This window comes from Pteropus medius, unplaced genomic scaffold (assembly GCF_902729225.1).
Source record: "Pteropus medius unplaced genomic scaffold, Ma_sr-lr_union100, whole genome shotgun sequence".
In the NCBI taxonomy this organism is placed as follows: Eukaryota; Metazoa; Chordata; class Mammalia; order Chiroptera; family Pteropodidae; genus Pteropus; species Pteropus medius.
In genome coordinates this window covers 16982252-17009569 of record NW_024354499.1, presented here as the reverse complement: position 1 = coordinate 17009569, position 27318 = coordinate 16982252, and the positions used below count along the sequence as shown (strand labels likewise).

Sequence of the window (27318 nt, the reverse complement as noted above, 5' to 3'; positions counted from 1 at the left end):
CTAAATCTTGCTGACCTGTAATTCTTTGCTGCATCAGCAGGGAAGAACAGAAGAAAACTGCTAATTGCACTTCTGTGTCATTACCGCCCCCCTCCATGCCGCTGGGGTGACATCAGAGTTCAGGAATCACCCCAACACTAACAAATGGTTTGCAGAGGTCTCTCTGGAGACATTTTTAACTTTGGGTTCAAATAAACCGCATCATTTTCCAGTGGGTTCTTGAATCACCAGTCATTGAACTGGGCTTCAAGATGGGGATGCCATAAGACAGCATTCCTGTCCCTTAAAAAATGTTTAATTTTGTCTACATGAAGCAAATGTTTAAAAAATTTTAAAAGCTGCATATGTGGTGAAATACATGTAGCCTGTACAAACTGCCTTCTCCTCTGGAGTAGTTGTGGAGGGACACCGAGAGAAAGTGCTGGAAGGAGTGTTCTCGGCCCAGTTTCTGTTGTATCGGAATGTGTGTGGTAAGTCTGCCCAACTTTGTGGCCTGCAGAAAGGAGAATGTTGCCTTTTCCTCAATTTTGGTGTGTATTTCAAATGTTGCTGTGAAACTAAAGAAAAACGACAAACTTCTCCTTGTGCTCACCTCTCTCTGTCTCTTACCCTCTCCTCTCCTCTCCTCTCCACCTTGGCATATCTTAGAAGTATCCAAGACTTTTATCCTGTAGGTTTTTTAAAAGTCACATATATTCTGTATATTATTAATCTGAATAAAAATTCCATCTTCCTCACGAATTTTTTGAGAATGGGGAGTGTGGCAACTTATATCTCTAGTACCTCATACAGCACAGAGAAGGTATCAGTAAGTAGGTAGATGGATGATGGATGGAATAAGACAGATACTTCAAATATGTGACCCGATACACAAATAGACACTATCACTCCCCAGCCCCCATAGGAAGGGTGCATGTGTGTGCGCACGTGTGTGTGTGTTTCTCACCCTAGTTCCCATCAATAATCAGGTTCTGTGTTAAGGAACTCTAAATTTCTCTGGTAAGGGGTCTCCCAGTCACTCATCTCTGTGTCTCTAGCTTGCATAATGTTTTATAACAGGAGTCCCAGTACATATGTGTTGAATAGAGGTTGTACCATGTATTACTTTTTGGTCTAAGCTTCTGTGAAAAGTCAAGCATTTAGAATCTTTGTAGTCTCTGTTGTTGACTTTGGACCAGTATCTAAAAAGATCTCCTCAGCTTTTCTCTTGAACACAGGAAGATGCTCTTTCCAAAATGATCAGAAGGTAAGCTGGAAGGTAGCTTCTCCTTTCTCTCCATGCTCTACACCTGCATCTCTGTTTCCGTGAACATCAGGAATGCTGGTGTTTCGGTTCATGAAACTGAAACCCCTGATACCGTGCACAGCATGGGCCGTGTGCCAGAGCGAGGTTCAGGAATTGGCCATCACATGACTTCTTAATTTATCATCAATTAACAGCCACCCAACCTTCTTTCCTGCCTCTTTTCCTCTCTCCCTTTTCTCTCTCCTTTTTGCATCATAAAGAAACGCATTCGAATGTGAGAAGAGGAGGTCTCAAAGGCTAGGGGACTTAGGAATATTGCCTTGCAGGCCCTCCCTGCCAGGGATCTTTCCCTAAGAAAACGCAGGGCGCTCCCTCTGCTCCTTCAAGTTCTTCCCACCTGACTTAATTCAGGATTGCAAACTGGCAGCCACACCTGCGGCTCCTGTCCTCTTCCAGGTATGTTATCTCCATGGTACTTACTCTCTTCAATGTGCTGCAGGTATTAACGATTTACTTTGTATATGTCTCGCTTCCCCTCTAAAATGTATGTTCCCTCCAGGCAGAGACGGGTTTTGTCTATTTTGTTTCGAACATGTTAGCAGTTCCTAGAACTATGTCTGGCACATGTTCAGTGGCTAATAAATACACAGTAGATGAATGAATATATTCATACCAGTTCTTAAGTCTTTTGTTAAGACTCCTCCTGCCCTCCAGGCTGGCCTTGCTGTGAGCTGGCCCTGAAGGACTCGGCCTGCACGGCAGAACTGGGCCAGAACTTCTCACACATCTTTCTGGTGCCGTGCCCGGCCATGTTTAGCCATGGATGCCAGCCAAGCCCATTAGCAGTAGGAACCAGGACTCTGAGACTTTCCACTTTACCTGTAGGGAGAAGACTGCATGATTTTTGCCAGACTTTCCAGTGCTTTTGTTGAGTGATTAAACTGGCCATGGCAAACTGTGAACGTTAGTGGAAGAGACTCTTTACCCCTCAGAGGGGCTGCAGCTGTGAGCCCTTTTGCAAACTGCCCGTGTGTGTCCGTGTCTGACCCTAATCTGGCCTTCCTGGCCTCTTAGGGTTCAGGGTAGGGCAACTTGGTTACCTTTTCCCTCTATCGCCCCAGCTCTCTGCCACGAGAGCTCATGCTCCTGATTCCACTTTTGCACCAGGTATTATGAGGGCTGGGAACTCCACCCGGTGCTGCTTCCTTCCCAGCCCGCAGCTCCGCTCTCACATGTGGGCAGCTCCTCCAGCCTAGCGTAGTCTTCCTAGATGACCTTGGGCAGGCGTGACATGAAGTTCCTTAATGTTGCTTCTGACCTCTGCCTGCTCCCAAGGTTGTGTGTGGGACAGGACAGAGCCTTCTCCTGCCCTGGCTGCTCACCAGGACCCAAGCCCCACTTAGTTCAGCCTCTGTTAGACAGAGTCTGTTCCGCCTTTAGCTTGGTCAGGGGCCTTTGCAGCTCTCCTTGGGCGCTAAGGGGACTGGGGCTTCTGTTAGTTGGTGGGATGAACTCTAATCTGCCAGACGGATGGGGTGATGGCACCACTCTGCCGAGCAATTCTTACAGACCCAGGAGGTTAGTGTGCTGCTGTGGGTGGGAGAAATAAGACTGGGGGTCATGCTCTTGAATTTACATGGTATGTTAATTGTGTCCTTACAAACTGATTGAAGCATTTCTTGCCATGGAAAATAAATGATCAGAAACCTGTGGGCTCCTTTGCGCTATTTCGATGGGGTAGAAATGAACTGGAACGCACACCTTGGCAGTCCCTGACACTGCAGCCCACAGAGACCACAGGTCATTTATCCCCATCCCAGATGGGGTCGGGCTGTGCCCTCAGACCGGGCCCTGTTGAAGGTGAGTGGAACTGTTGCCTGACTGGAGCAGCAGCTTTCTCCTCTGGTTCTGTTTGCTGCAAGCGTGGCTCTGCCAGGAATGAGAATGGCCACAGAGGCTGAGCAAGGGCCTGAAGCATTTTCTAGGAGAGACGGCTCCTCTGAGCCCTGAGCTCACTTGCCAGGTCCATTGCATAGGGCTCAGTCTCGTTGGTAGCCAGGGCCAGGCCTGCACCTCAGACAAAAATGATGAACCTGCCTATATTTGTCAAATTAGACATTCCATTGCCTGTGATTGAGAATTTGAGTTAAGGATGATTAATTTTACCCTTAAAGTCTCCAGCATATCCTTGTTGGACATTTTAATGTAGCTTTGTATTGCTGAAATGCACAAAAAAACTACATATGACCAATTTGATGCATCAGTTTGAGCATCAGATTTTAAGAAAGTCAATCCATTGGCTTCTTGCTTTTAAAAACACAAAATGAAACAAATCTAGGCTGATTCTCCATTAACACGGATTTAAGAATAACTTGAGTGTGATCACAATTTGCAGCATTGAGCAGCAAACACCAGAAAAGTCCAGCTCAAGGGCCCCCTACCCTTGCCTCACCTATTTTTATAAATAAAGTTTTTTTGGAACACAATGGCAGAATTAAGTAGCTTTGTTAAGAGATCTTATGGCCTGCAAAGCCTAAAATATTTACTATCTGGCTCTTTACAGGAAAAAAAAAAGCTAATATGGGCATAAAGGGTAAGGACTGGATATGTGATTTTAAGCAAGTTACATAACTTTCTTTTGACTCAGTTTCCTCATCTGCAAAATGGAGATAATAGTAATACTTTCCTCATTAGGTTGTTTTGAAGATTAAATGAATTAATAATTGTAAGACCTTAGAATAATTTTGACATGTGGTAAATTTTTTTTCTTTAATTCCTTAAAGATGAGGGCAAGTTTCCAAGATTATAGAAAAGTTTAACCACTTATTCAAATTTCAGATATTTGGGCACTGAATGTTTAAAGATCACTTCATTGTTCAGGTACCTGAGGCCCCTGTGAGATCTCCAGCTAAAGAACGCTGCTTTATGGGTCTGGTAGGTTCCTGTCTCATGTTGCCCTTGGAGGACTTTTCTCTAAAAATAACGGTGAAGACCTGATTTATTGGAGGAAAGATAGTGGCTGGTGAGGGACTCTCTCCCTGATGACGAGGGCAGAGTGAGGCAGCCACAGTTTCTACTGTGCTGTGATTCCATCAAGAGAGGCAGGAAATCTGGCAGAGGACAGAGACATGACAGCAAGAAGGCACGCTTCTTAATGGGATAGTAAGACAGACAAGAGGAAAAATAGACATGGGGAGAAAAAGCTACAAAATACTTCCCTTCAAGTCGCTAGAACAGTACATGGGGGCTGCCTGTCACTACTGAATCATTTGTTCCTAGTCCTGTTTCTCTTCACTTTCTCAGGCTAGAACATTCTGTCACCTGCTCCTAGATAGCATTTCTAAGGAAGTGTTGGAAAAGCAGGTGGGCTTCATGTTTGGAGAATCCAACATTTTTGCTGAGAGATCTCTGAGTCCCCTTTTTTTCCCTTTGTGTTTTAGTTAGGTTTCCTTTGAAAGTTCTGCTTTTAATTATTTACATGCATTCTCAGGCCATGTGTCCTAATTTGAGGCTTGAGAATACAGTTTACATCACGATATTGGTGGCTCACATACTTGATCATTCAAGTCACGGTTTTGTTTCTCTACAGGATGATGATTATACCGATACTTGCTTCAGGAGTAGAATTTGTATGTTCTCAGTGCAGATTCATTAAGACGTTTTACTGCATCTTGCGAGTAAGAATGTCGCCTCCGCCTACCTTCCGTATCCTCCATTCTTGGCCTGATTCAGAATGCTGACACTCAAGTACTTCCAAGGAGGAGCTGCGGGGACTGGAGATGGCACAGTCCCTCAAGCAATCTGGCTCTTCCTAACATCTTCTCCAGAGAAAGGAATTTTCTCAGTGTCTAGCCTCTTCCTGTGCCTCAGTTTCCACATGGAAAGCCCAGTTGAGCCCAATTGCTTTCATCTCATTCAGAGCCCCACTGGGATGTTCAAGGCCTTACAGGACTCGCTGGAGCCTCATGGCTTCCCTGGCCACCTCCCACTCCTCCCAAGGCCCCATTCGCCACCTTCTGGGGCCTAGATTCTCGACCTTTGCCCTCGCTGTCCAGGGTGGCTCAGAGTTACCTTCCCTAAGAAATCTGCCAGTCCACACCCAGCATTTCCTGTCCCTGTCCCTGTCCCTGGTTTATTTGCCTCTTAGCACCTACCACTTTCTAACCTCTCAATTTTATTTGCTTGGGTATTTCCTTGCTTGTCTCCCCAAGGGCAAGGACTTAGTGTTTTGTTCACTCCAAATCCCTCATGAGCCGAACAACATCCCACAAACAGTGGACACTCAATACTGATTTGTTGGATAAATATATAGAGCCTACTAAAACCACTTCCTACCTGATAGGGTTGATGGGAGGATAAGAATGAAAATTAAATAAAACGTATGAAAATACACAGAAAAGTTCAAAATGCTAAATGAATATTAAAGGTATAATTATTAAGGAAGCAGTTAAAGCAGCGACAGAAGAAACTTTTCAGGGCCGGAGGTGGGATATGTGTGATAGTGTGATGTTACCAAAAACTTGAGGTTCCTTTAAGTGACTGACAAAGTGTAAGACTCATCAGAAAAAGTTTTGAGTAGACACCATTCCTCCCCCTAACTTTTGAAAATTCAGGCAGGGCTAATAAGCTCTTTAATATTATAGAAAATTCAAAAATATTTGATATTTTAGAAAGGTCAAAAATTACTACTTAGACCAGAAGTCAGCCAATAGGAGAAAGACCCTGCCTTTGCATTTGGGAAGAGACTCCATGCTGAAAAAGTGGTCTTGTTTTCTAGACTGGGTAAAAGGACAACTGAAAACTCCATTTTCACTTTAAGATGGGTTTACAAAGTCACATCGAAGCACAAAGACTTCAAGAAGGAATTTCTAATAGATGTAATAGAAAATAACTGGATCGACTATCTAGTATACAAAATATATCTTAGGGCAAAGCAGCCACCAGTAAATTTCTTCCTCAAGTACATGGCTAATAGATGCAGACAGGTCACTGCAGCCTCCCTTCTAGCTTACAAGCTGCAGTTGAATGAACCAGTCTCATTGTGAGGGGCAGATGCCAGCCTGGCAGCATTCTTCCCGTCCTGAGACACACGCTGTTTGCAGCGACTTGGGATACCATTTGTTTCTTTCTCTGTAGTGAGATTTTACATCAGTCATTTATTTATGAAGTGCACCTAAGTCTATGAAAGTGAAAGCAACGTCCAATTTTATGGTGATTTCTATTACGAAGTTAGCACAGCATTTTTGTAAATAAATATCTGCAGTTAATGATTTCTGTAAATCAACATGGAAATAAAATACCAAGGACCCTCTCCAGCTCCAGCTATGTCCCTTATGGCCTGGTACAGTGAGGAATTCTGCTTCAGTGTCTGTCTGTCCCAGGCCGAAGAGTGTGGTCTGAGTCCCAGAGAGCCAGACCACTATCCTGTGTGGGTAGCAAACTGCAGAATTAGTATAAAGCAAGTATATTCAGTATTTGCATGAATTAAACCCAAGCTATGAGCTATACTTTGATTCAGGCTTAGTTTTGTGTGTGTTTGTTTGTTTTGTTTTGTTTTTTTAACTTAATAGCAAACCCTGTTTAGTATCCAAAATGTTAATTCCAGCTTGCAAGTTTTTGTTATTCTATTATGTATCTGAAGTGCCTAAAACTTTACCAGAGGATAGAGGGGAGATGCAAAAGGGACTAATGGGATGTTTTTCTGAGACTGGCCACGTGACATAAGATTTTTAAAAACCTCAGGGCCTGTCTGTAATGAGAGGAAAGCTCGGGCTCCCCTCTTCTCACGGGGAGGCTGGGCCCACCTGCCCAGGACCCCAGCACTGCGGCGTGCTCAGTGCTGTTGGTCTCCCTCCTGGCCCTGCTCCTATCTTCCGTGCAATTTCTCTGTGGCCAGGAGCCTTACCCTCCTGGTCCTTGATGTCCCCGGCACCTGGCATGGTGGCCCCCACCTCCCATGTCGCAAAATGTTTTTCTAACATGGAAATGAGGACCTGGGCAAGAAGGAAAGCAAGAGTGGTCCTTGAGGAGCTCTGCTCGCGGATCCATCCTCAGTGTCTAAACCCTGCCGAGGGGTGTGTGGAGTATTAGAACAGATGGCGCACCTTCTGAAGAATCCATCGCTGTTCATGAGACAACTTTTCTCTTCATAAGTGATTCTATAAGTAATATAGTATATGATCAAGTTAATTTTGCTAGGGTCTGTTGTTTGTTTTTACAGAGCTCAACTGTCTGCATGTCCTATGATGTGTCATGTGGACAACTTTAGTAAACACATTATATGCTGCTTTTTGATGGTATTGCCAGTGGGAAGTTATTTAACACTAACAGAAAGCATAGTATTGCTCTCACTGTGTGCCAGGCACTGATAGGTATCACCTCATTTAAGCTCGTAGGATCCTTGGGAGAGAGGTCCTTTATGATGTCATTTTGCAGATGGGGAGGTTGAGGCACAGAGCGGCTGGCGTGTGGCAGAGCCAGTCGTAGACACACTGCTGCATGGCCACCCTCCAACTCCTTAAGGGCCTGGGACCTGGCTCTGATCTAGGTCTCTGTTCTTGGCCCTTAGAGCTGGGTTCTCAGGGAAACTTACTTTTTTACATGGATATTTAAAAATATCTTATTTTTCCCTTACCTTCTTGTACGTGTCTTTTCTTTTTGAAACATCAAAACAATAATAGAAAAAAAGTTTGAAGATGATGTGGCGGATAGTTGATCGCACTGAGGACCTGGAAGGAGCCATCTGCCCCTGCATCCCTTCCTGAGAAAGAATGGGTGTTTCTGGGAAGCCCCTGCTCTCCTTCCTGCTATCCTGGCCTTCCGAGGTACTTAGAGGTCCTGGCGCACAGTGCCAGGTCCCACGGGGGCCCAGGCGGAACGTGTCAGCACAGGATTGGCCTGGGCATCCCTGGATTTGGGCCTGAGCAGTCCCTGGGCGCAGGGGCTGTGGGTTTCTGGCAGTGAGCCCTTCATTCCCTGGGAAGGCCCACAGGAGCAGTAAGCTACCAGACAGAGATCACCTTCTCAAGGTAAAGACCGTGGTCCCTACCATCAGGTGTGCTGGGGCCTCGGTCACATGCTCCTCCAGGTAGCTGTTGTCAAGTCTAGTCCGTGTCTAGGAACATATCAGTGTCAGTTTCCTGTGTGGGCGTGGTCTTCCCAGAAAGTAGAAAATTGTGCACTTCTTCGAACTAGATAAATACAAACACAGATCTGGACCCTTCTGACCTAATGAATAATTGATCCACACCTTTCCTTTTCCTTCCGTGTTAAGCAAGCAATTATTAGAGCTCCATGAGGCCCCCTCCCGCTTTGGGAGAGTGAGGAGGCAGGCTGGTGGTTAAGAGCTGAAAGCTGGTTCCCTCCTTATAAGCCCCATGACACTGAGGAGCTTACTTGCATCTCCAAATTCTCACTTATTAAATGACAATAATAATTCCTACTTCACAAGGTTTCTGTGAGCAATAATTGAGTTATCGGGAATATCTGACATGGAATAGCAGCTAAATAAATGGTCACTAAGTGGTCACATGCATTATTCTTTTTAGGAGACAGTGTAAGTGGCGGCTTGGCACTCAGGCTCAGAAGACAGACCGCCTCGCCTGGGTTCCGAACCTGGTCTGCGTGTCTTCCCACCCCTGGGACCTTGGGCAAGTTACTGAACTTCACTGTGCCTCAGTTTCCTGTCTATAACAATATAAGACCAACCTCAGAAGGTTGCTGTGAGGATTTGGAGGGTCACAGAGGGAGAGTGTAGGAAGCAGCACATGGGACATCCCAGGAGCTAAGGAGAAAGCAGCCAGTCCTTCTGATGATAGCGTAACAGGGGCTGTGAAAGTCAGGCTGAAGAGCATCCCTTTGGAAGCGAGGTGGTAAATACTCCTGGAACCCTGAGCCAGTACATAGAAACCTGTGAGGGGTGAAGGGGAGTATGACACACCCAAGGACACAACACACTAGACTTGTGCTGTTTTATCATTCACCCGATGCATTATTGAGCCAATGTGTGCAGGTGCCGGGGGGGGGCATTGTCTTCACCTCACCTATCTGAATAGAGTTAGGGGTTGTTATTGGCCATTTTGTACACTTAGAAACTTCGGCCTTTTCTAGCATTAGCATCTAGGCTCCTGGAACATTTGCCTCAGCAAACAGTCTGTGATAATCATTTTTATAGCACCTTCTTCATTCAGAGACAAGTAGCTCATTACATGTCATCAATTTTATTCTTTTGACATAACTATGAAACACAGAAGGACAGATTTGATTATCTCCAGTGTGTGAGAAAATGAAGCCTCTGAGAATTAAGGTGCTTTGTCAAAAGGCACATTGCAAGGCTGCCACCAAGCCAGGCTGCCTCTGATTCCCAGTGTCAAATCACTGCCAGGCTGTCTCTGATTCCCAGATCACTGCTTTGACACCAGAAGTGGCAGTGCTGCTCTTAAATGTAACACACACTCCACTTACATAGAAGGGGCCTGCAACTGCCCGCCTTTCCCCTGGAATGAGTAGAAACTATACAAGCATCTGACCTTGGGCCATAGCTAACCTTGACATTTTTATTGCAGGAGTTTGCAGACTTTTTTCTAAAGGGCCAGATAGCAAATGTCTTTTGGGCTTTGTGTTTCCCTGTTGCAGCTACTCAACCCTGCTGTTGTAAATGGAAGGGCTCGTCTCTGTCCCTGTAAGGCTTGTCTTACAGAGACAGGAGGCAGGATGGACGTGGCCCCAGGGCCATGGTTTGCCAAATCGTGATTTATGCTAATATCAGAAATGTTCACCTTCCCTTTCTCTTCACTGACTTCAGAACAATAAACCTGGGTGTGCATTGAGTGGATTATGTTTGAGAAACAGTTTCAGTGTGTGTATATGCGGATGTGCTTGCGTACATACTGTCTGTCCATGCATGCTGTCCATGCATGCCCTTCCTGTATAGGGAATGAAAGGTGGGTCCCAGGAGTCCGAACTAGGCATTCTGGTCTCTAAACAAATACTTACAATACTTCCTAATGACCTACATAGGGAACTACCACCCCAGGGGTGACACTTCTCCAGGCAGTTCTGATTAACTCATGCTTTCACAGTTGTCAGACCAGAAGTACTTCTGATTTCCTTTTTGAACTAGATGTCATAGAGCATGCTTCACGCGTTAGGGAAGGCCATGAAATAAAGCACAGGTGCCTGGATGGTCCCAGTTCCCGAAGTGGCAGGGATCTCCGAGCACAGAAAATCGCAGAGGCAGGTATGAGACGAGAGCTGGGATGTGGTTCGCAGGTGGCAGGGGCAGTGAGTAGGGCCGGGTGCAGGAGCTCCAGGGGAGTTGTGACTGTGTGTGACAGGTATGCACAAGTGGGACAGGAAAGGGCCTGGGTCTCCCAAGCTCATTTTGTTAGCCTTTGCACCCTTTCGAGCTCTTAGTGCAACTGTGTTATGAAGGTGAATGCTAGCAGAATGGAATGGTGGTATTGGGGGTAGGGGAGTGCGGGGAGTCACACTTGGACACCTGGAGCCACCTAGAGGAGTTTGGAAACCAAGGTGGTCGTGGTAAAGCCTGGCTCCTCCAGCATGGGGCCCTGCACTGTAAGCTGACCATTTGCTGAGTCAAATTCCACCTCTCCCAGCCAAGGGTGGAGGGCAGGTTGCTCTTCAATTTAAGGAGCCTCTGAGTGTGCACAGTATGATTTCAGTGAAAGGTGCCACTTGACTGCTTTTCGACCACGGCTCTCGGTGGTTGGCCTCACTTGCACTACCTATGAGTCTTTTTGTGTCACAGTGCCCTGCCCAATGGCACACGCAGTCCTAGATAAGGGCACCTACAGGATTCTTGTCTTGACTCCAGTGTTCAGCTCCCTTTGCTCTCTTTTTCATAGAACATTCTCATTTTCATTGCCAACTTTGGGCTGCTTCACTGCTCGATTTTTTTCTTTTAGAGGAGAGTTAGTTGGGACTATGACCATTATGCTAACAGCTCGACACACTATGTGTCCGAGGCCCTCTGAGGGACACAGATAGAAAGACATTCAGTTAGGAAGACTGAAAGGCATTAAAATTCAGTTCTGAGAAGTTCACAGCTAGCTAGCTCTGCTTCCCTCACCCCACTGCAGCGTGGATAATCCAGGGCTGGACATCACAAGGACGCCAGAGAAGCTTCTCCCAGGGCATCCTTATCTTTGTAAACCAGAAATAGAGAGATCGCTGGTGAAACAAAGAACTTTGCGAAGCCTCGGTTTGACCAGAATGCAACAGTGCATTGTAGCAGTCCTGAAACTGTCAAAACAGCCAACTGTGAAAAAAACCTGGTGCTCAGAAACGCGATTGTGCATTGTCAGACACCGCCCAGACTTTCAAGAATGTGTAGGTCTCAAAAGCGAGAAGGGGCACATATCAGGGTGCATACCGGAGTGTCCCAGCCTGCGCTGACAAGCGGCACAGAGCCGGGGCCAGTGGTAGTTTTGGCCTGGGGGGTCAGTAGAGGCTCTAGTTGTTTGGCAACTTCAGGGTTCCTTTTATTTCCCTTCTTGTGAGTAGTAAAAAGTGAGCTCCCACCTTGTGAGCCAGAGCAAGAGTGTTGCAGCCATCGCGTGTCCTTGCTGTGAGCGATCGTGGCTCTACGTGCTCCCTGAGGACAGGGAGTCCGTGGGCACTAACTGACTGGGGCCCTCGCCCGTGTGAATGCAGAGCCAAGGCCCAGCTCGTGAGTGCATCTGTGCGTGCTCTCTCCGCAGACTTATCTTCACCCTCAATAATGTTGATTGCAGATATCTCCCCAACAGAAAAAAAATCAAACACAATGAAAACTTCCTTACTGAGCCGTTTCCTTGTCAGGAGCAACTTTTTCTAAGAATGTTTTCCTGGGTGTTTTCAGATGACCTTGATTTGGAGCTCGCCTTCTCTCAAGTGGACTTAGTTTGATCCTAGTGTCTCTCCTCTTTCCAGGGCAACCGTATGTGAGTGGCTTAGAAACTGACTTCACATCTGTAGAAGGACGAAATAGGTTTTATAAGCGTAAATTCTTTGAAGAGGAGAGTACAGTTTTGAAAAAGGTTTATTTCCCATGACATGATGGTTTTATTATAAAGCCGTGTTGGCTAATTTGAGAAGAGGTTGCAAGAGCCACATTCCTTATATGACATAGCAGTGGCATTGCTTTTTATAGTGCCTTTCATCTGGAGGAACCCAAGGGCTTCACACGATCGCACGGATGACTCATGACTCCATCCAGCCCAGAGGCACTAGATGTCTCTAAGGCAAAACCAGGCAAAACCAGCCTTCCTTTAATGCCGTTTCTCCTAACAGTTCAGCCCTTCCCTTCTAGCAAAATACCACTAACGTCAGCAAATTCATTTCCAAAGTGCATGGAACAGCAAGCAAACTTGAGAAGAGGGCCATTGACAATGGGAAAAGCAAAAAAAGGGGAGGAAAAAAGAAAGAAACATACATTTGCTTTTTAATCCTCCCTAATCTTGCTGAAACAAGAAACTAAGTTAAAGGCAGTTCACAGATGTACACAGCTTCTGTCTTCATAACTGCACCACGTGGTAACAGTTTAGGGTGTGCTCATCCCACCTGTGTTGGAGACAAATTGTGCATTTCTCTTGTATTTTTTAGTGACCTTCTGAATAAAAGGATGTGTCTTACTACTCCCTCTGTAGCCTAGAGCCTGGTGTAGGATCTGGCACATTGTGGGTTCCATAAATTCTTAGAAGAATGAGTATGCAAATATAGGGAAGGAAAAATCATCAGAATAAAAGAGTGAAAGAAACAATAGCTTTTTATGAGAAAAGGGGAGAAGGAATTTGAAATATAATTAGCTATAAAACTAAAACCTGGAAACCTCCTGGCTGGATTGTGATAGGTTAACAACATCACAGATCACATTTGTAAACCAGAAGATGGTGACATTCTGGTTAAATACCTTATGTAACACGTGATAAGACCAAGAAACCATGCCTTTTCATGTAATTCTAAATCTGAGGGTGTTCATGAGGGTGTACTGTTCTAAAAGGAGAGTACATACGTGATAACCTCCATGGCTATATTAAACACTTTGGCTTGAAAACAGTTTATGAGGTAAAGAAACCATAAATCAGACCTCAGACTCTCCGAATTAGTCAGGCTAAACTGCTGATCATAAAACCCCAAAACATGGCATCTCAAATTAAAGTTTCTTTTTTTCTCAAGTCACAGTCCAGGGCTCTCTTCTACAAGGTCATTCAAGGACCCCAGTTCCTTTCGTCTTTTGCTTTGTGTGTAATCTTTGTGTGGAAAAAGCTGGCCCCCCCCACCACACTGCCATCTAGGCCATGGGAGGGGAGGGAGAGGGAGTGGAATTACCTTATAAATGTCATTATGAAACATGGTCCAGAATTTGCACAAATCACTTTTACTTGCATTCCATTGACTAAAATTTTGATAGGTGCCCTGAAAGTGAGGCTGGGAGATGAATATCTTAACTGGGTGACCTTGACCCCAACTGAAACTTGGAGTATTCTCACTGACAGGAACAAGGAGCAAGTGGATATTGGGGGGCGGTGGGGCGGGTGCAATTAGCTTTCTCTGCTGCCTTCATAGACCCTGCGATGCTTGCTTTATTTGCGGTTGGGCAGTGTCCCCTCTTTGGCCTGCTCAGCATCCCTGGAAGTCTCCAGGATTCATCTCCTCAATACCCGTCACCTCTGTTATGTTCTATGTGAGGCAAGCTGGTGTCTGTCTCCAACTCCATGCCTTTGCTCAAGCTGGTTCCTCCAGCTGTTTGTCCTGCTCCTCATGGAGCAATCATTAGAATTTTCCCCATCCATCTGGGCCCAGCCACTGTCAGCAACAGGACTTTTGGCTATATGGACCCTGAACCTCAGATCCTGGGAAAAATATGTGCAGGAGAAGTTCTTCCAGCCAGAGGTACTTAGCCCAGGCCCTAATCCCAAGGGTTTGGTCCTGCAGTCCATATATTTATTCATTCAACGGGTATTCTGAACATGTGATCTCTATCAGGCCAGGAATTGGGGATGCAGCATGGAACAAAAGCAGGCACAGTCTCTGTCCTGGTGGATCTGATGGTCGGGGGGCCCACCATGGGCAACATGTGGTTAGAACCATGACAAGTGCTATGTGGGGAGCACTGGTGGATAAGGGAGATTGGGTCAAGTCCTTAGAGTGTAGAAGATGAGAGAGTTCTTTGTTCACACTCTTCACCCGGGCTGGGAGATCTGGAGAATGCCTGGTCCTGAGCCAAGACCGCCCCCTCCACCATGCTCCAGGTGGGCCCTCATGCCCAGGGAAGCCAGCTCGGCTGAGCATCAGCAGCATGGTGGAAAGGAAGCACATTTGTTAAATCCCACCGTCATGCTGATCTCAATAAAAGATGGAGATGGTACCTCCTTGCACACGCAAGCACCCCTGTCTCCACGGGGTGGGACATTAAGCTCATTGCAGGATTTGTGCGCTGCATCTGAGTAATGAGCCATGAAACTGACATTATAGGTTTAATTATTATTAATGCCTTGCAGGGGTGGCTGGTGTTAATTATCCTGTAGGCATCCCAGATGTATTTCCCCTTTTCCTTTTATTCCTTTTTCTTTAATGTCGTTAGCCCATGTAATGGCAGCTTAGTGGCAGTGTTTGAATTCAGCGCCTCCGAAGGGGAGCATATACAGTGTGAGAGCGATTGTAAGGGCGTCTGGACGGAAAGGAAATGGCTGCAGAAAAACCTGCTCAGCTTCCTTGGGCTAGGCTAGGCTGGGCTGGGGAAGGCTGGAATTTCAGAGGTCCTTTGGTTGCTGTGTGAAATTTGGTAAGTCTTCCCTCACCCCATAGCATTTGCCTGCCTCTGGGCCCTAGTCATGGACTAATTAGTTAATCTTATAAAGGGCTTTGAAGATGAAAGATGCTGTGGAGGTGCTGAGAGTCACCATTTCTGAGCGATTCCTAACAGCTAGATCCGTGTTCTGACTGCTTCTGCCCCCTGGATAAACTGCCTCTCAGTGTCGTCCCTGGCTTTGATTTTTGCCCTCCAAATGTGTTCTCCATCTAAAAAAGGTTTATTGCTCCTCTCACTTTTGCTCTATCAGATGCTGATCTTGGTTGGCATTCTCGGCAGAGGAAGCGGGGATCAGTGAGGTGGGATGTCTCCCTTTCCCTTCCTCTCTCCTCTGCCCTCCCCTTGCCCACGGAGGGGAGCTGAAGAGTGTGGCTGTCTAACCAGACATGGCTAGAATCAGCGAGGTTGCTTACTTTTAGCCCTGCCCTCTGACTTCAGGGCCAGGGGGTAGTTGACCCTGTCTCATCTGCCAAGGAGCCATGGAGAGGGCCGTGTGCAGTCCCCTCCTGTCCCTGCTTCTGCTGTTTCTGAAGGAGGTTGGCCCACTCCTCCCCTGGTTCACATGCTAGACAGAACACCTGCTCTTTTGCCCCCCTGTGCAGAGCTGGGACTGGCACCCTTTTCCTGGGTCTGTGTGGGACATGCTGGTTTGTAGGGTTGCTATTTCAGATCTGTCTGTCACTTCTGACTTTCCTCACTCCCCCACCCTCCTGTCCTACCTCAGGACTAACCTGAGTGCATTTGAATTAACAAGCATATATAGGGCACCTACAGTGTGCTGGGAATGCTCCTTTGTCCTGGAGTTGTCAGACAAATACAGCACAGTCCCGTTCTGGGGCCTTGGCTGAATAGGGTTGATACAGTCAGGGAGTGATGGACGAGAGGCTCCCAGGATCAGGAGAGCACAGTCTGGGGTGCTGCCAGGTTTGGAAGGGAGAGAAAGGGGACAGAGCAGGGTAGCAAAGACCCAGCAATTTCAGAAGCACGTGTTCTTTGTAGGTGAGGGTGCTGCCCAGTCTGGTTGGGTGCGAGCAGTGGGGAGGAGAGCAGAGGGCTGTGGCCGGAAGCTGTGCCTCAGCCAGCGTGGAGAGCCTTGGGTGCCATGCTTCCCCTCCAGTAGGTATATAGGTAAGCAGCGGGATGGCGAGATCAGCTCTGTCTTTGGATTTCCAGCAGTATACTGGGGACCCGCTGGTGGACATATGCAATGGTTTAGGTGGGAGAAATGAAAGGCAGGGCAAGTGGGAGTGGAAGCATGTACAGGGTTCCTTGGCGAGAGCTTAGAAGTGGAACAATAGGGTTTGAGGATGAACCTGAGGCTGAAGGAAAAAGCAAGCTCAAGAGGAGCAGACAGTACTTTCTTAGTGTTGGGTGGAGATTTTATGGCCAGGAAAAGGAATGCAGGGGTGGGGGCCCGACAGACAGATGATGGCTTCAGTGAGCTGTGGCATGTCCAGGCAGATAGACTGACATAAGTCCACCATTCAGAAGGGAAGTTGGAAGCACAGAGAATTCAGTCGCCGCATAGAAGCAGGCAGAGACAGGGGTGCTGAAAGTGTCTCTGCTGACCAGGGAGGCCTGGGCGCCACAGCACTCAGGCAGGTGGGTCATGCCCATTCTGGAGAATCAGTGAAGGACAGAATCCCACAAACGTCAGGCATGTGTGCCTTCCAGGAATGAGGAGGGCATACCCACTGTGAGCACCAGCCTGCCGCCAGGCCACCTGCATGAGTCGTGCCGGCGTCTCTCTTCACTACGCCCAGGTCCTTCCCCGCCACACCAGGCAGGTCGGGCCAGGAATGCACAACGTACGTGTTATGTGCTGCTGAGAGTATCCTCTCTGCCAACAGAGCTAGTAAAGCTGGTGGTGGGCAGGCCGCGGTAGAGACGCCGGTGTCCCTTCCACATGGGATGACGGTGCGGTGCCTGTGTTCAAATGGCATGAAAGTGCAAGAGGGAGACAGAGCATCGAAACAAAAGTGCACGTCCCGCCCTCCTTGCTCTCTGTTATTGTCAATAGTGGCAAATATGACCAAACAGCCTGAGAATCGATGGCTTTTAGAATATTGCTTTTGAGCATAGGACCAAAGGAAATGGAGTCTGTACGTGACCAAGTGACGCTTGTTTTGGTGCACCTAGTTGAGGGCAGTTTTCAAGGTGAACAGCAAGTTCTTCTAACCCTTTGATACAACTTACCTCTATGGGGATCTCAATTTCTCCATGTGGTCACTCGTGAAAATATTTTCATTACAGAAATAAATTTTATATTTAATTTTTAAAGTTGTGATAGACTAAGCTCAAACAGAACAAGAAAGCTGTTTTGTCTTTTTGTAAGCTTAAGCTGACAGCCTGAAGCGGGCTTTCTCGGCCTCAGCACTGTTGACATTCTGGGTCGGGTAAGTCTTTGTTGTGGGCAGCTGTTCTGTGCAAGGAGGTGTGTAGTGGCATCCTTGGTCTCTACGCATCAGATGCCAATAACATCCCACCTCCGAGCTGTGACACCAGCCATGTCTTCAGACATTGCCAAATGTCCCCGGGAGATAAAATTATCCCTGATTTGGAACTCTTGGGTTAGGGGCTGACTGGCCCTTGTGTGGCAGTGGAATTCTTCTGGTGGCCCATAGCCAACAGCCTCTTCTGTTCTTTTCCGATCATAGTACTTGGATTGTAAATTACCCCTTTGCCTCAGCTGTCTAAAATTGGGGCCCATTACAGTCTATTGTGCTTACAGTACAAAGCTAGCCACAGTGAGTGCTATTAGAAGCAAACTGATTTCCATTGAGTTCTGCAGACCCTCTGGTGTTACTATTTAATTGGTTAGTGGTGGCTGTTTGTCAGTTTGCCAGCAGGTTCTCTCTTAACTGCTGTCGCTTGACATTGCTGAAACGTAAATGCAGAGTGGCTGAGTTGCCAACATGCTATTAAGTCCTCTACAAAGACCTTTTCCATGTACTCCTGCTTCATGCTTTTCTGTCTGTATTGACCGATTCAAAGACTAAAGAAATCCTTGGCATAATAGGCAGCCTGGTGAGAAAATGCGGCTTCTGTTAGGAAAATCGTTGGGTGCTGATGCAGGGAGATTGGTAAGATTTTTGTTTGATTTTCCTTGGGCAAATCTTACTCAGTTGAGAGGGTGTTGGCCACCCGTAAAGAAGACAAAGAGAAACCCAAGCAGCCACTGGTCTTTATGAAATAGGTCCAGTTAAATTGGAGGAGCCCAGGAAGTGGATGATGACATCGAGTTTCAGCGTAGTTCAACAGACTCCTTATTGCTAAAGAGCAGAAGATTGCCAAAAATTCTGTTTGGGTTTCCATTTGAGACTAAAGACAGCAGATCACTTTTGGAAGGGTTAGCTAACCTTTGACAGGGTGACAGGAACATCCCGTGACGTTAAGAGATTACACTGTTTTACACTCTTGAAATTGTACTTCTGAACCAGACTGCTGTAGGCATCAAAAAGCTATGAGTTGTGGTCGTGGGGGGTGGGCAGCCTATGACAGCCCAGGACCACTTGTTAGACATTCCATTGTATTGGGGACCAACGTCCTAGGGGTGGCCTCCACCTTCCACAGCCAGGCTGTCCCTTGGGGCTGGACATCATAGGCGTCTGCCACTGGTTGCGAGGCCACAAGTGGGAGGGGCACAGCACAGTCTGTGAGAGTCTGTTGCTTCAACTTGAAAACTCACTTGAGGCATGTTCTGAGTTGTTGTGGAGGTTCAGAGATGAAGTAATGAAAATTTTGTTGGATGATAATTGTTGGAAATCTGGCAGATAGAAATAGCATCCGAGGGAGAACAATTCAGCACAAACTTGTGGGTGAGAACATTCTGGAGCCGGAGCACCTAGGGGGGATTCTGCCCTACCCTTATAGGTGTGGGGCTTTGGCCCCGTTCCCTTCTCTCTCTGTGTGCCTCAGTTTCCTCACTTGTAATTGAAAATGATTTAACTCCTGCTTCAGAGTCCTTTTTAGCACAGAGTGAGTAGTGCACACACAAGGCCTAGGACAATACCTGGCCCCTCCCTCATATGTGCTATTTGAGAGGGAATTACCATCATGGAGGCCTTCTTGTAGATCCTCTCGTCTGGGCAGGACCTTGGCTTCGCGTGTCTCTGTGACAGGGTGTCTGTTCCTTTGAGATACTTCCTATTCGAGGGCATTCTGCACATGCCCTGAGAACATAGGCACCCCTTACTTCAGGCCCTCCGAGCAGCAGCTGCGCTGAGTAACCGATACTGTGTTTTGCTTTCAGAATCCTTCCCAGCTTCCCTACGGCAAAGCCCTCTACAGTTACGAAGGGAAAGAACCTGGTGACCTCAAGTTCAACAAGGGTGATGTCATCATCCTGCGACGCAGGGTGGACGAGCACTGGTTCCACGGGGAGCTGCACGGTGCACATGGCTTCCTGCCCGCCAGCTATGTGCAGTGCCTCCGGCCCCTGCCGCCTGCCCCGCCCCAGGGCAAAGCCCTGTATGATTTCGAGATGAAGGACCAAGACCAAGACAAGGACTGTCTGACCTTCACCAAGGTAAGGTGGCCTCTGTGAGCATGGTCTCATGCAGCAATTCCCAGCCAGGAGCCCAGGCACCTTCCGACTGGTTTGAATCCTGCTCCTCCGGGAGATCTGCCCTCCCCGCTGGGCCTCCCAGTGAGAAGGTAATGGTTCCTACCTCCGGATGAGGTTTTGTTGGCTGGAATAAGATGCACACAGCCTGACACATAGTTGCACCCAGGAGCTGGTGGAGAGCTCTTGGAGCCAGACCCTCTGTCACCTGGGTCATGGTGTCTAAGTGGTGACGCAGATACAAAGGAATGAGTCTTTCCAGGACTCACAGGCCCTGAGAGAGGGACTCGTCAGGAGAAAGTGCTGCAAAGACCCCCTTCAGGTCACAGGGAAGTGGTGGTTAGGCCCAGAAACCAGCATGTTACCGCCCTGTCTTCTAGAGCACCAGAGAGAGGGCGGACAGCTGTGCTTAGGGGCCACTTAAAGTGGTTAGGTCAGTCCTGCAGAGAGGGACCCCGGAGGGAGACAGACTAAACAGTATGTGCCAGTGGAGTTGTCCTAGAGAGCAAGTGAAAGGTGGAGGGGCCTCGGAGGTCGTAAGACATCAGCAAACAGAGGTGATGGCCCTCTGGACAGTCCCTTCCCCACCATGACAAGTGTGCCCCATTCGCATCGGCCGGCCTCCTTCCTTCCTCGTTTTTACACTCACACACTCCTCTGTACTGTGAGGGGAGGGGCGGCCTGTCGTACCTGAAGCATCTGCTTCTACCTGTTGGCAGTGAAGCAGCTCCCATGGATTACTTATCTGTACTGAGGCCTCTGGAGACAGCTCCACTTTATCTTCGCAACTGCCAGGGTTCCCAGGGAAGCAGTCAGACTGGTTGATGTAAGAAACATCCTAGCCTATAGAGAATTTTTATAAGAGTTTCTTTGAGCCAAACCAACGAGATATGCTGGGAGCAAGAGCTCCGCTGCTCTGCAGCTTCTGTTATGCATTTGAAACTAAGGAGGGGATGTGAGGGAGAGTGGGGAGAGCAAGGCAAGGGTGGGATTACAGGCTAGTTAACAAGATTACGTGCTCCCTTAAGGGTGGTTATGCCTCTGAGGGGCATTACTCTGGCATTTCCAAGGTGTATTAACCCTGACACCAGAGCATTGGGCAGGGCCGGCTTAAAACCTTTCACTAAAGAAGCTACAGGCCTGGAACATGACTGCCCACAGTGACCTGCCCTGTTAGGAATTTATGATCGGAGGCTGCTTTCTATAAAACCCCGTTTTTCATCCACATAACTCAAATCTCTGACGTTAAAGCCACATTCTTCCCACTTCTGAGAGGACTTCGGTGTTTGTTGTCTCCCCAACCCCCAATTGCCAACCACCTGCTCCGTGCACAACTTGGCTGTGGCCCTGAGCTCTCTGGAGGGTTGCTGGAGTACCGTGCACACCACTTTTGAGCAAAATTGGCATGTCCTGTGCACAGCTGCTATTTATGTCCTGTTCCATTGTTCAGCCTGACAGTGAATAATCTATTTTTCATTCAGGGACTCAACTCTGTCTTCCTTCCTTTTATCAAGGTGTTCTGATGCTAATTCCAATTGCTATCTGACTGATACAGCCTCCCAGGAAGCCAGCATCCTGGCTTCTCTTTGTCTCCCCCTCTCCTCCCACCCCTAGCTCTTCCTTTCCCCCTCTCCAATCTCCATTTCTCTCTCAGTCTGAGTCTAGAGTGGCAGGCTGCCCAGAGCGGCAGGCAAACGAACCCCTGCTTTACTCACTTCTCTGCCCAAAGGACTCTCGAGAACCTGCCCTAAGAAAGGAACCCTCTGGGTGCTTGTGATGCTCTGTGCCATCACTTATGACCAAGAGAAGGGATCCCAACAACCTCTCAGGGTCTGGGCAGGCCCTCGCTAAGGAAACAGACCTTTAGTGTCCAGGCTCCTCCAAGCTCACTCAGCTGGCTTCAGGGCGTTCCTCACAGGATTTCATCAGAGAAGGCTCTCGGAGCCAGGAGAGCTCACTGTGAACTGACAGCTGCAGAACCTTGTAGCCCCCAGTTTCTCCTGCCTTTCCACCACCACCATAACTGGGACTGTTCTTCGAGTCTCTGTCTCCACGGTGAAGACCAGAGCCCATTGAACAAGAGGACAGAAGGGCATTTGTCCACTTACCAACAAAAATGTAAAGGGCCCCCACCCACTGGGAGCTGTGCTGTATCTGGGGGTTGCAGGCAGACTCGCTGCTCTCCTGGGCCTGAAGTCTAGTGGGAGAGACAGGCGAGAGACAGGCAATAGCAAGTCAAGGAATAAGTGTGCAGAAGACAGTTTCAGGGACTAACGAGCTACCTTGGCCACCCAGGAGGCAGACCTGGTTTTTAGTAAGTGCTCCAAAATATTCACTGATAGAATTTAATATTTGATACTTCAAAAGAAACATTGAAGTAGTCCACATGGGAAAAATTAGAACTCTGTTAGGCTTCCTTAGACTCATTCTGTGGTTGGTATTGTTTTTACTTTGAATTATGTTGGGGAGTGGGGTTCTCATGACTGCGTATCTTGCACTGGTCCCAGCCTATCAATAGCCAGTGTTGTGGCTGGACCAGCCCATGGTTCTTACTATGGTTGCAAAATGCATCAGGAAAGATATAGGTTTGTTATTTTCAAGAAATTACGTTCAGTGAGGTCACGAGTGAAGAGAGAGCATGGGCCTGGGGTTCTGCTTTTATTGGGGTCGAGGTCGGGAGCCTAGGATATCGAGGGCTCACTCTTGAAAGGTGAACTTAAAACATAAGAGCAGGAATTCAAATCATGGGAAGAGGACAAAACAAGTAGCCCAAATGGTCAGTTATGGAAATTAACCAAGATCTCTAAAACGAGAGAGCCTGGGTGGGGAGAGACAGCCTGTTCTTTACCTAGTCCTGTGGCTGTCAATGTGTTTATTCGTGAGATAGCCGTCTTTGAGGTGGATACCTGTGCATTCAAAGCTGAAGTCAGGCACTTGCATTATAAAAAGAAAACAAAAACAAAGTCAGGGCTCACACTGTCCCTTCCTTGGGCTGTGGATGAGCATCATTGTTGAGGTGGAATGTGGTTATAAGATCTCTCTAGGGAGATGGCATTTGAGTTGAGATTGAGGGGCAAAAGCACCAGCCATGAGAGGGGTCTGGGGGGTCTCCTGTTACAGAATGTGGTAGCTATTTCCACAAGAAGCTATATGGGCAGTGCTACATCTCAGGATGTCTTTGAAGGACTTTCTTTTCTTGAATTCTGTGGATCAATATGGACAGTTAGAGACCTCTGGGCATGATTCCCAATGAAAATCTTGCTCTGACACCGCCACCACGTTCACATAACCTTGTTACCAACACCCACGTCCACCTTCCTTCCTGGGATAGGGCCCAGCACCCCTACTCAGCTGCACCTGTTCTAGCTGCATCTCTTACCTCCACACATCTCCAAACAGCCTCCAGAGGACATAGCTGACGCATCGTGACTCTTCTGCTCGGTTTCTGATTCTTGTTCCCTGTACTGCTGGCTTGATGTTTTCCTTCCAAGGGCATCTGAGCCAGTTCATTGCCCTCATTCCTGGAATGTCTGTTCTGTCTAACTTGTTGATGTCACACCTCGGGTGACCAAGTGGTTCTCGTGCTCTAGCATTGCTGGGTCAAGCCAGCTCGGTTTTGCCTTTGGGGAACATCTTGTTGTTTGATAGGCTCCATTCTGGAGTCAGCAAGGAAAATGAGGTCTCCAAAATCCATGAATGATGCTCACCCCTCCACTGAAAAACATCACTGTGGTAGGATTGATTGGATTTTAAGTCATGGAGCAGGTGGATCAAAGCAAAATTTTTACCTTCAGCATTGGATTTTGAACAGTCCTGTTAAAATTGCATTAATTACAGTCATTCTGAAACCAGTCTTTGTTACTTTTAAGAAGGGAATGAATAATTACTTTTTGTAAAGCAGCTATAAAAAGCATATTTTATAACTTCTGAGTAGTCCTACTCCCAGAAGCTGAGCATGTGCATATAAAAAGACTAAAGAAAAGAAGTACATTGTCCCCAAGCTCTATCAGCTGGTATTTTAGAAGCTCTCACGTGAGGCCTTGATGCGTGCCGCCCTCCATGTGTTTGGGGAGGGGTTAGGTTTGGTGGAGAGGCGCCTTGGTGCAGGGGCTTTACAGGTAGGGATCCCATGTGTGACCTTAACTGTGTGACCTTAGGAAAACATTTGTGGGGCCACCAGCTCCTCATCTTCAAGGTCAGGACACTGATACCTACCCTGGGGTATTGAGGGCTAAGTAGAGATCCGAAGTTAGGCCTTGGCATACAAGAGGGGACCTTGAGTTCCATGTTTTCATGGCAGCTTACTCCATGTTGTCTTATTTTCACTCAACTATAAAACTCAGCAAATATTTACTGAGCCCTCGCCATGTAACTTTCATTTAATGAGAACACTTTCGTCACCTTGCCAGGCAGCTGTGTTGGACGCAAAGGCTCGGGGCTGCCCTTTAGCGAATTCACTCTAATGCTCGGGAGTCTTCAAGGGTCATGAGATTTTCTCAGGCAGTGTCTGGCCCACTGCAGAATCACTTTTGCACCCAACTTGCAGCAGGGACCCAAGGCTCACCACATCGGCCCAGATCCCGCCCCTGTCCCCCACCCCATCATGCTTGCCACGTGCAAAACCAGAGGCCTTGCGGACAGAGAGCGAACTCCTTTCTAATGATCATCTCACACCCTCCCTTCCCTACTCCAACCTTCCAGCAAGGGATGCTTTGAGTAGGCAAAAACTCTTTTAAAACACCACCAGAATTTGTCCTGACCTGTCAGACTTCTCCTTTTGGTGTCACCACAAGGCCCTTCCACATGATCGTCTTAAACTCCTGAATGTTTAATCCTCTTTCCCAAAATGCAGGAATTCTCTCCTTTGTGAATCAATGCAGCATTAATCCCAAATGATGCTCTTCTGATCCGGGACAGACTTAGATAAAAACCAAATGTAGACAGAGTTTGGGCTCTAGGGTCAGGTAGCAAAGATTCAAATCATGATACTTTTCGTCATTACACTGTGAGTTTGGGACACTTAGTCTTTGAGTCTCTTTTTTTAACTCTAAAGTGGAGTCGATAATAGAAGTCAATGAACAAAGGCATTTAGAGAACTGAGCTCAAAATAGGCATTCAATAAATATTTGCTTTCTGCCTCTTCACTTTCTTCCTTTTTCAGGAAGTTACAGTTTTGTCAGATACATGTCACTTTTTGTGTTAGCCCAGCATGCTCACAGAAAAATACATTCTTCCTAAGACACATACTACATGGAGAGCTGAGAATTCCAAGGGCTAGGCCACTGTACTCTTATTTTCCTGGTGGCTAATCTTGGGGGAGTCGCCTGGCAGGGGGTGGGGGGTATGAAATCCCCTCAGCCCCTGTGTTAAGCAACTGTCCTCATTGCTGGGCACTCCTGGGCCCAGCGTGTCATCTCTGCCTCTTCCTGACAGGCAGTCGGGATCACTTTGGGGCCAGAAACCCCATGAGCCCCAGGAGAGCCGAGCACCTCCACATTCCCTCCTTCCTCAGTGCTACACTCTGCTTAGGCTGCTTTACGAGAAACTCAGTTACCTTCTTGGTGCTTAGATCCCTCCTTCCAGCTGGGCAGCAGCCCTGCAGCCACCTCTGAGTGCCACCTGGCCTGTGTGGACGGTCGCTTTACTAAGGTGACCAACTCGGAAGCACCAGTGGCCATGACCAGTGATGGTGGGGGAGCTGCTGAAGCCTGTCCAGTCCTGCCCCATCTTTTGACATCAGGGTAGGGGTCAGACAAACTGTCCTGGGATCATGTTGATTTGCAGACAAAGCTTGGGATAGGTCTGAAGCTTTGTCAAGAAACAGTTTCAAACCTGTTCAGAATGCAAGCTCTTCTCCCAGGACAGGCCTCACACCCTGTGCGGCCCCCACCCCACTGTCTCCCTGGCTCACTGCGAGTGTCCCCAGCCTAGTCCCCCTCAGCAGCTAGAGCCCCAGAACCTTTCACCCTGTGTCAGGTGGTGCTCACACCTCATCAGGGCCCCACCTGATTCTCCCCTTCCCTAGAGTCAACATGAAAGTCTGTGACCCTACCCAACCTAGCGCCCACCCCACATGGGCCTCTTTCCAGTGTTTGTCCCGTGGCTCACCCCACTCCCATCCATGCTGGTGTCCAGGCCCCTTTTCTCTCCAGGTGAGCCTGCAGATTTCCCCAAGGCCTTTGCAGCTGCCTCCCCACAACCTGAAGCCCTCCTCCACCTGTTCGCAAGCCCCTCAGAATACTCCTGACCAGCTGGTGGTGGAGTCCCTCTCACCTAGCACTCCACATTTCCATTCACCTTTGAGAAGGTATCTGTGTTTACATGACAATTGTCTGTGTCCCTGGCTGGAGTGCAGGCTCCCCGAGGGTGTGGCCATCCATCATCTACTGCCTGCCTATCCCCAGCATGGGACAGTGAAGGGCACACAGGACTCTGAATACATATTCAGACAGTGAAGCTAAGAGGAACAGAACAGTCTGCCTTGGCCTGGGCAAGGGGTCAGCTCGTCTTACTATGGAGAGTGTAAGTTTATTCCATCAGCCTCCTTGGTCTATTCCTTCATTCAGTCTTCAGATGTTTATCAACCCTAGATTGTATTCCAGTTCAGCCAGGCCAGTTGTGTGGGCACAGCCCATAGTGAGTGGACCAGGAGAGACTTCCCCTGCTGGAGGGTGTGTGGGTGTGTGGGTGTATGTGTGTGTGTGAGAGAGCATGCACGGTATGTGTGTGTGTGGTGTGTGTATGGTATGCACGTGTCTGTGTGCATGCGATATGTATATGTGTGCAGTGCATTAGTGAGAGCATGGGTCTGTGTTGGGGAGAGCTCCAAGCACTGAGAAGGGTCAGCTGACCCCTGACCGCTGCACTTCCACCTGGACCCACTGAGACCCCCCTGCGAGGGCTGCCTCTGTCATGCAGTGTTGCCTTTTTGGGGCAGCTCCAGGCCTCTGGCAGCCTGTGGAATGGACATAAGACAATGGGAGAAATCTCCCAGGGCTCTGGAAAGCCATGATGACCTGAGACCTCAGCAGGGGATTAATGGTAGCTACATTCCATTAGGAGCTTCACCTAGAACTGAGGACTGGGGTCAGAGGAACAGTTTTGTGTTATTTCTTCAACGAAAGGCTGTGGGAATTTTTAAGCTATTTCCTTTTGAATTTTCCCTTCTTTCTGTGAAACAGTGAGTTGAGAGTTCTGGAGGCGGCTGGCTCATATTCTGACAAGGAGGCGCTGTCAGTGACAGGGCCAGGTCCCCAGTCACGCTGCATGGAGCAGAGCCGTGGCTGTGGCCCAGCTGAGCTGAGGTTCTGAAGGGGCCATCTCTGTCTCTCTCTTTCTCTGGCTCCTTATTGCTTCTTGCAAACCACTTGACTGCAGATGAAAGAGGAGCGTGGAGGAGCTGAAGTGGCACTCCAGGAGAGTGGTCTGCTTACTACTCAGGGCCCTTCCGGACCATTTCTAGGTGTTTTGTATGAGAGATCGCCACACAGCTCATTTAGGAGAATAAAAGACTAGGCCCTTAGAGGTTGGTTTATCTGGAGCTGCTAAAGGAACTCTTCAAGGTTTTCAGTGAGTGTGGTATTTCAGGCTGAGCCCTTGATACTTGAGCTGTGACATTTACCAAGAAGTACCTTCGAAGCAGTATGAAAGACAGTGTAAGTCGAGCAGCCACCTTTCGTGGCATCGAGAGGGCTT

General features: G+C 47.9%; 1 protein-coding gene across 5 annotated transcripts in view; it reads left to right on the top strand.

Moving 5' to 3' along the window:
• Positions 1-27318, top strand: part of SH3RF3 (SH3 domain containing ring finger 3) — a 342553-nt gene that overhangs the window by 174585 nt on the left and 140650 nt on the right. For all 5 annotated transcript variants that reach the window (XM_039852593.1, XM_039852595.1, XM_039852592.1 and 2 more), the window contains one exon: positions 19312-19587. In XM_039852593.1, the coding sequence (XP_039708527.1) occupies positions 19312-19587 (276 nt within the window). The remainder of the gene's footprint in view (positions 1-19311; positions 19588-27318) is intronic.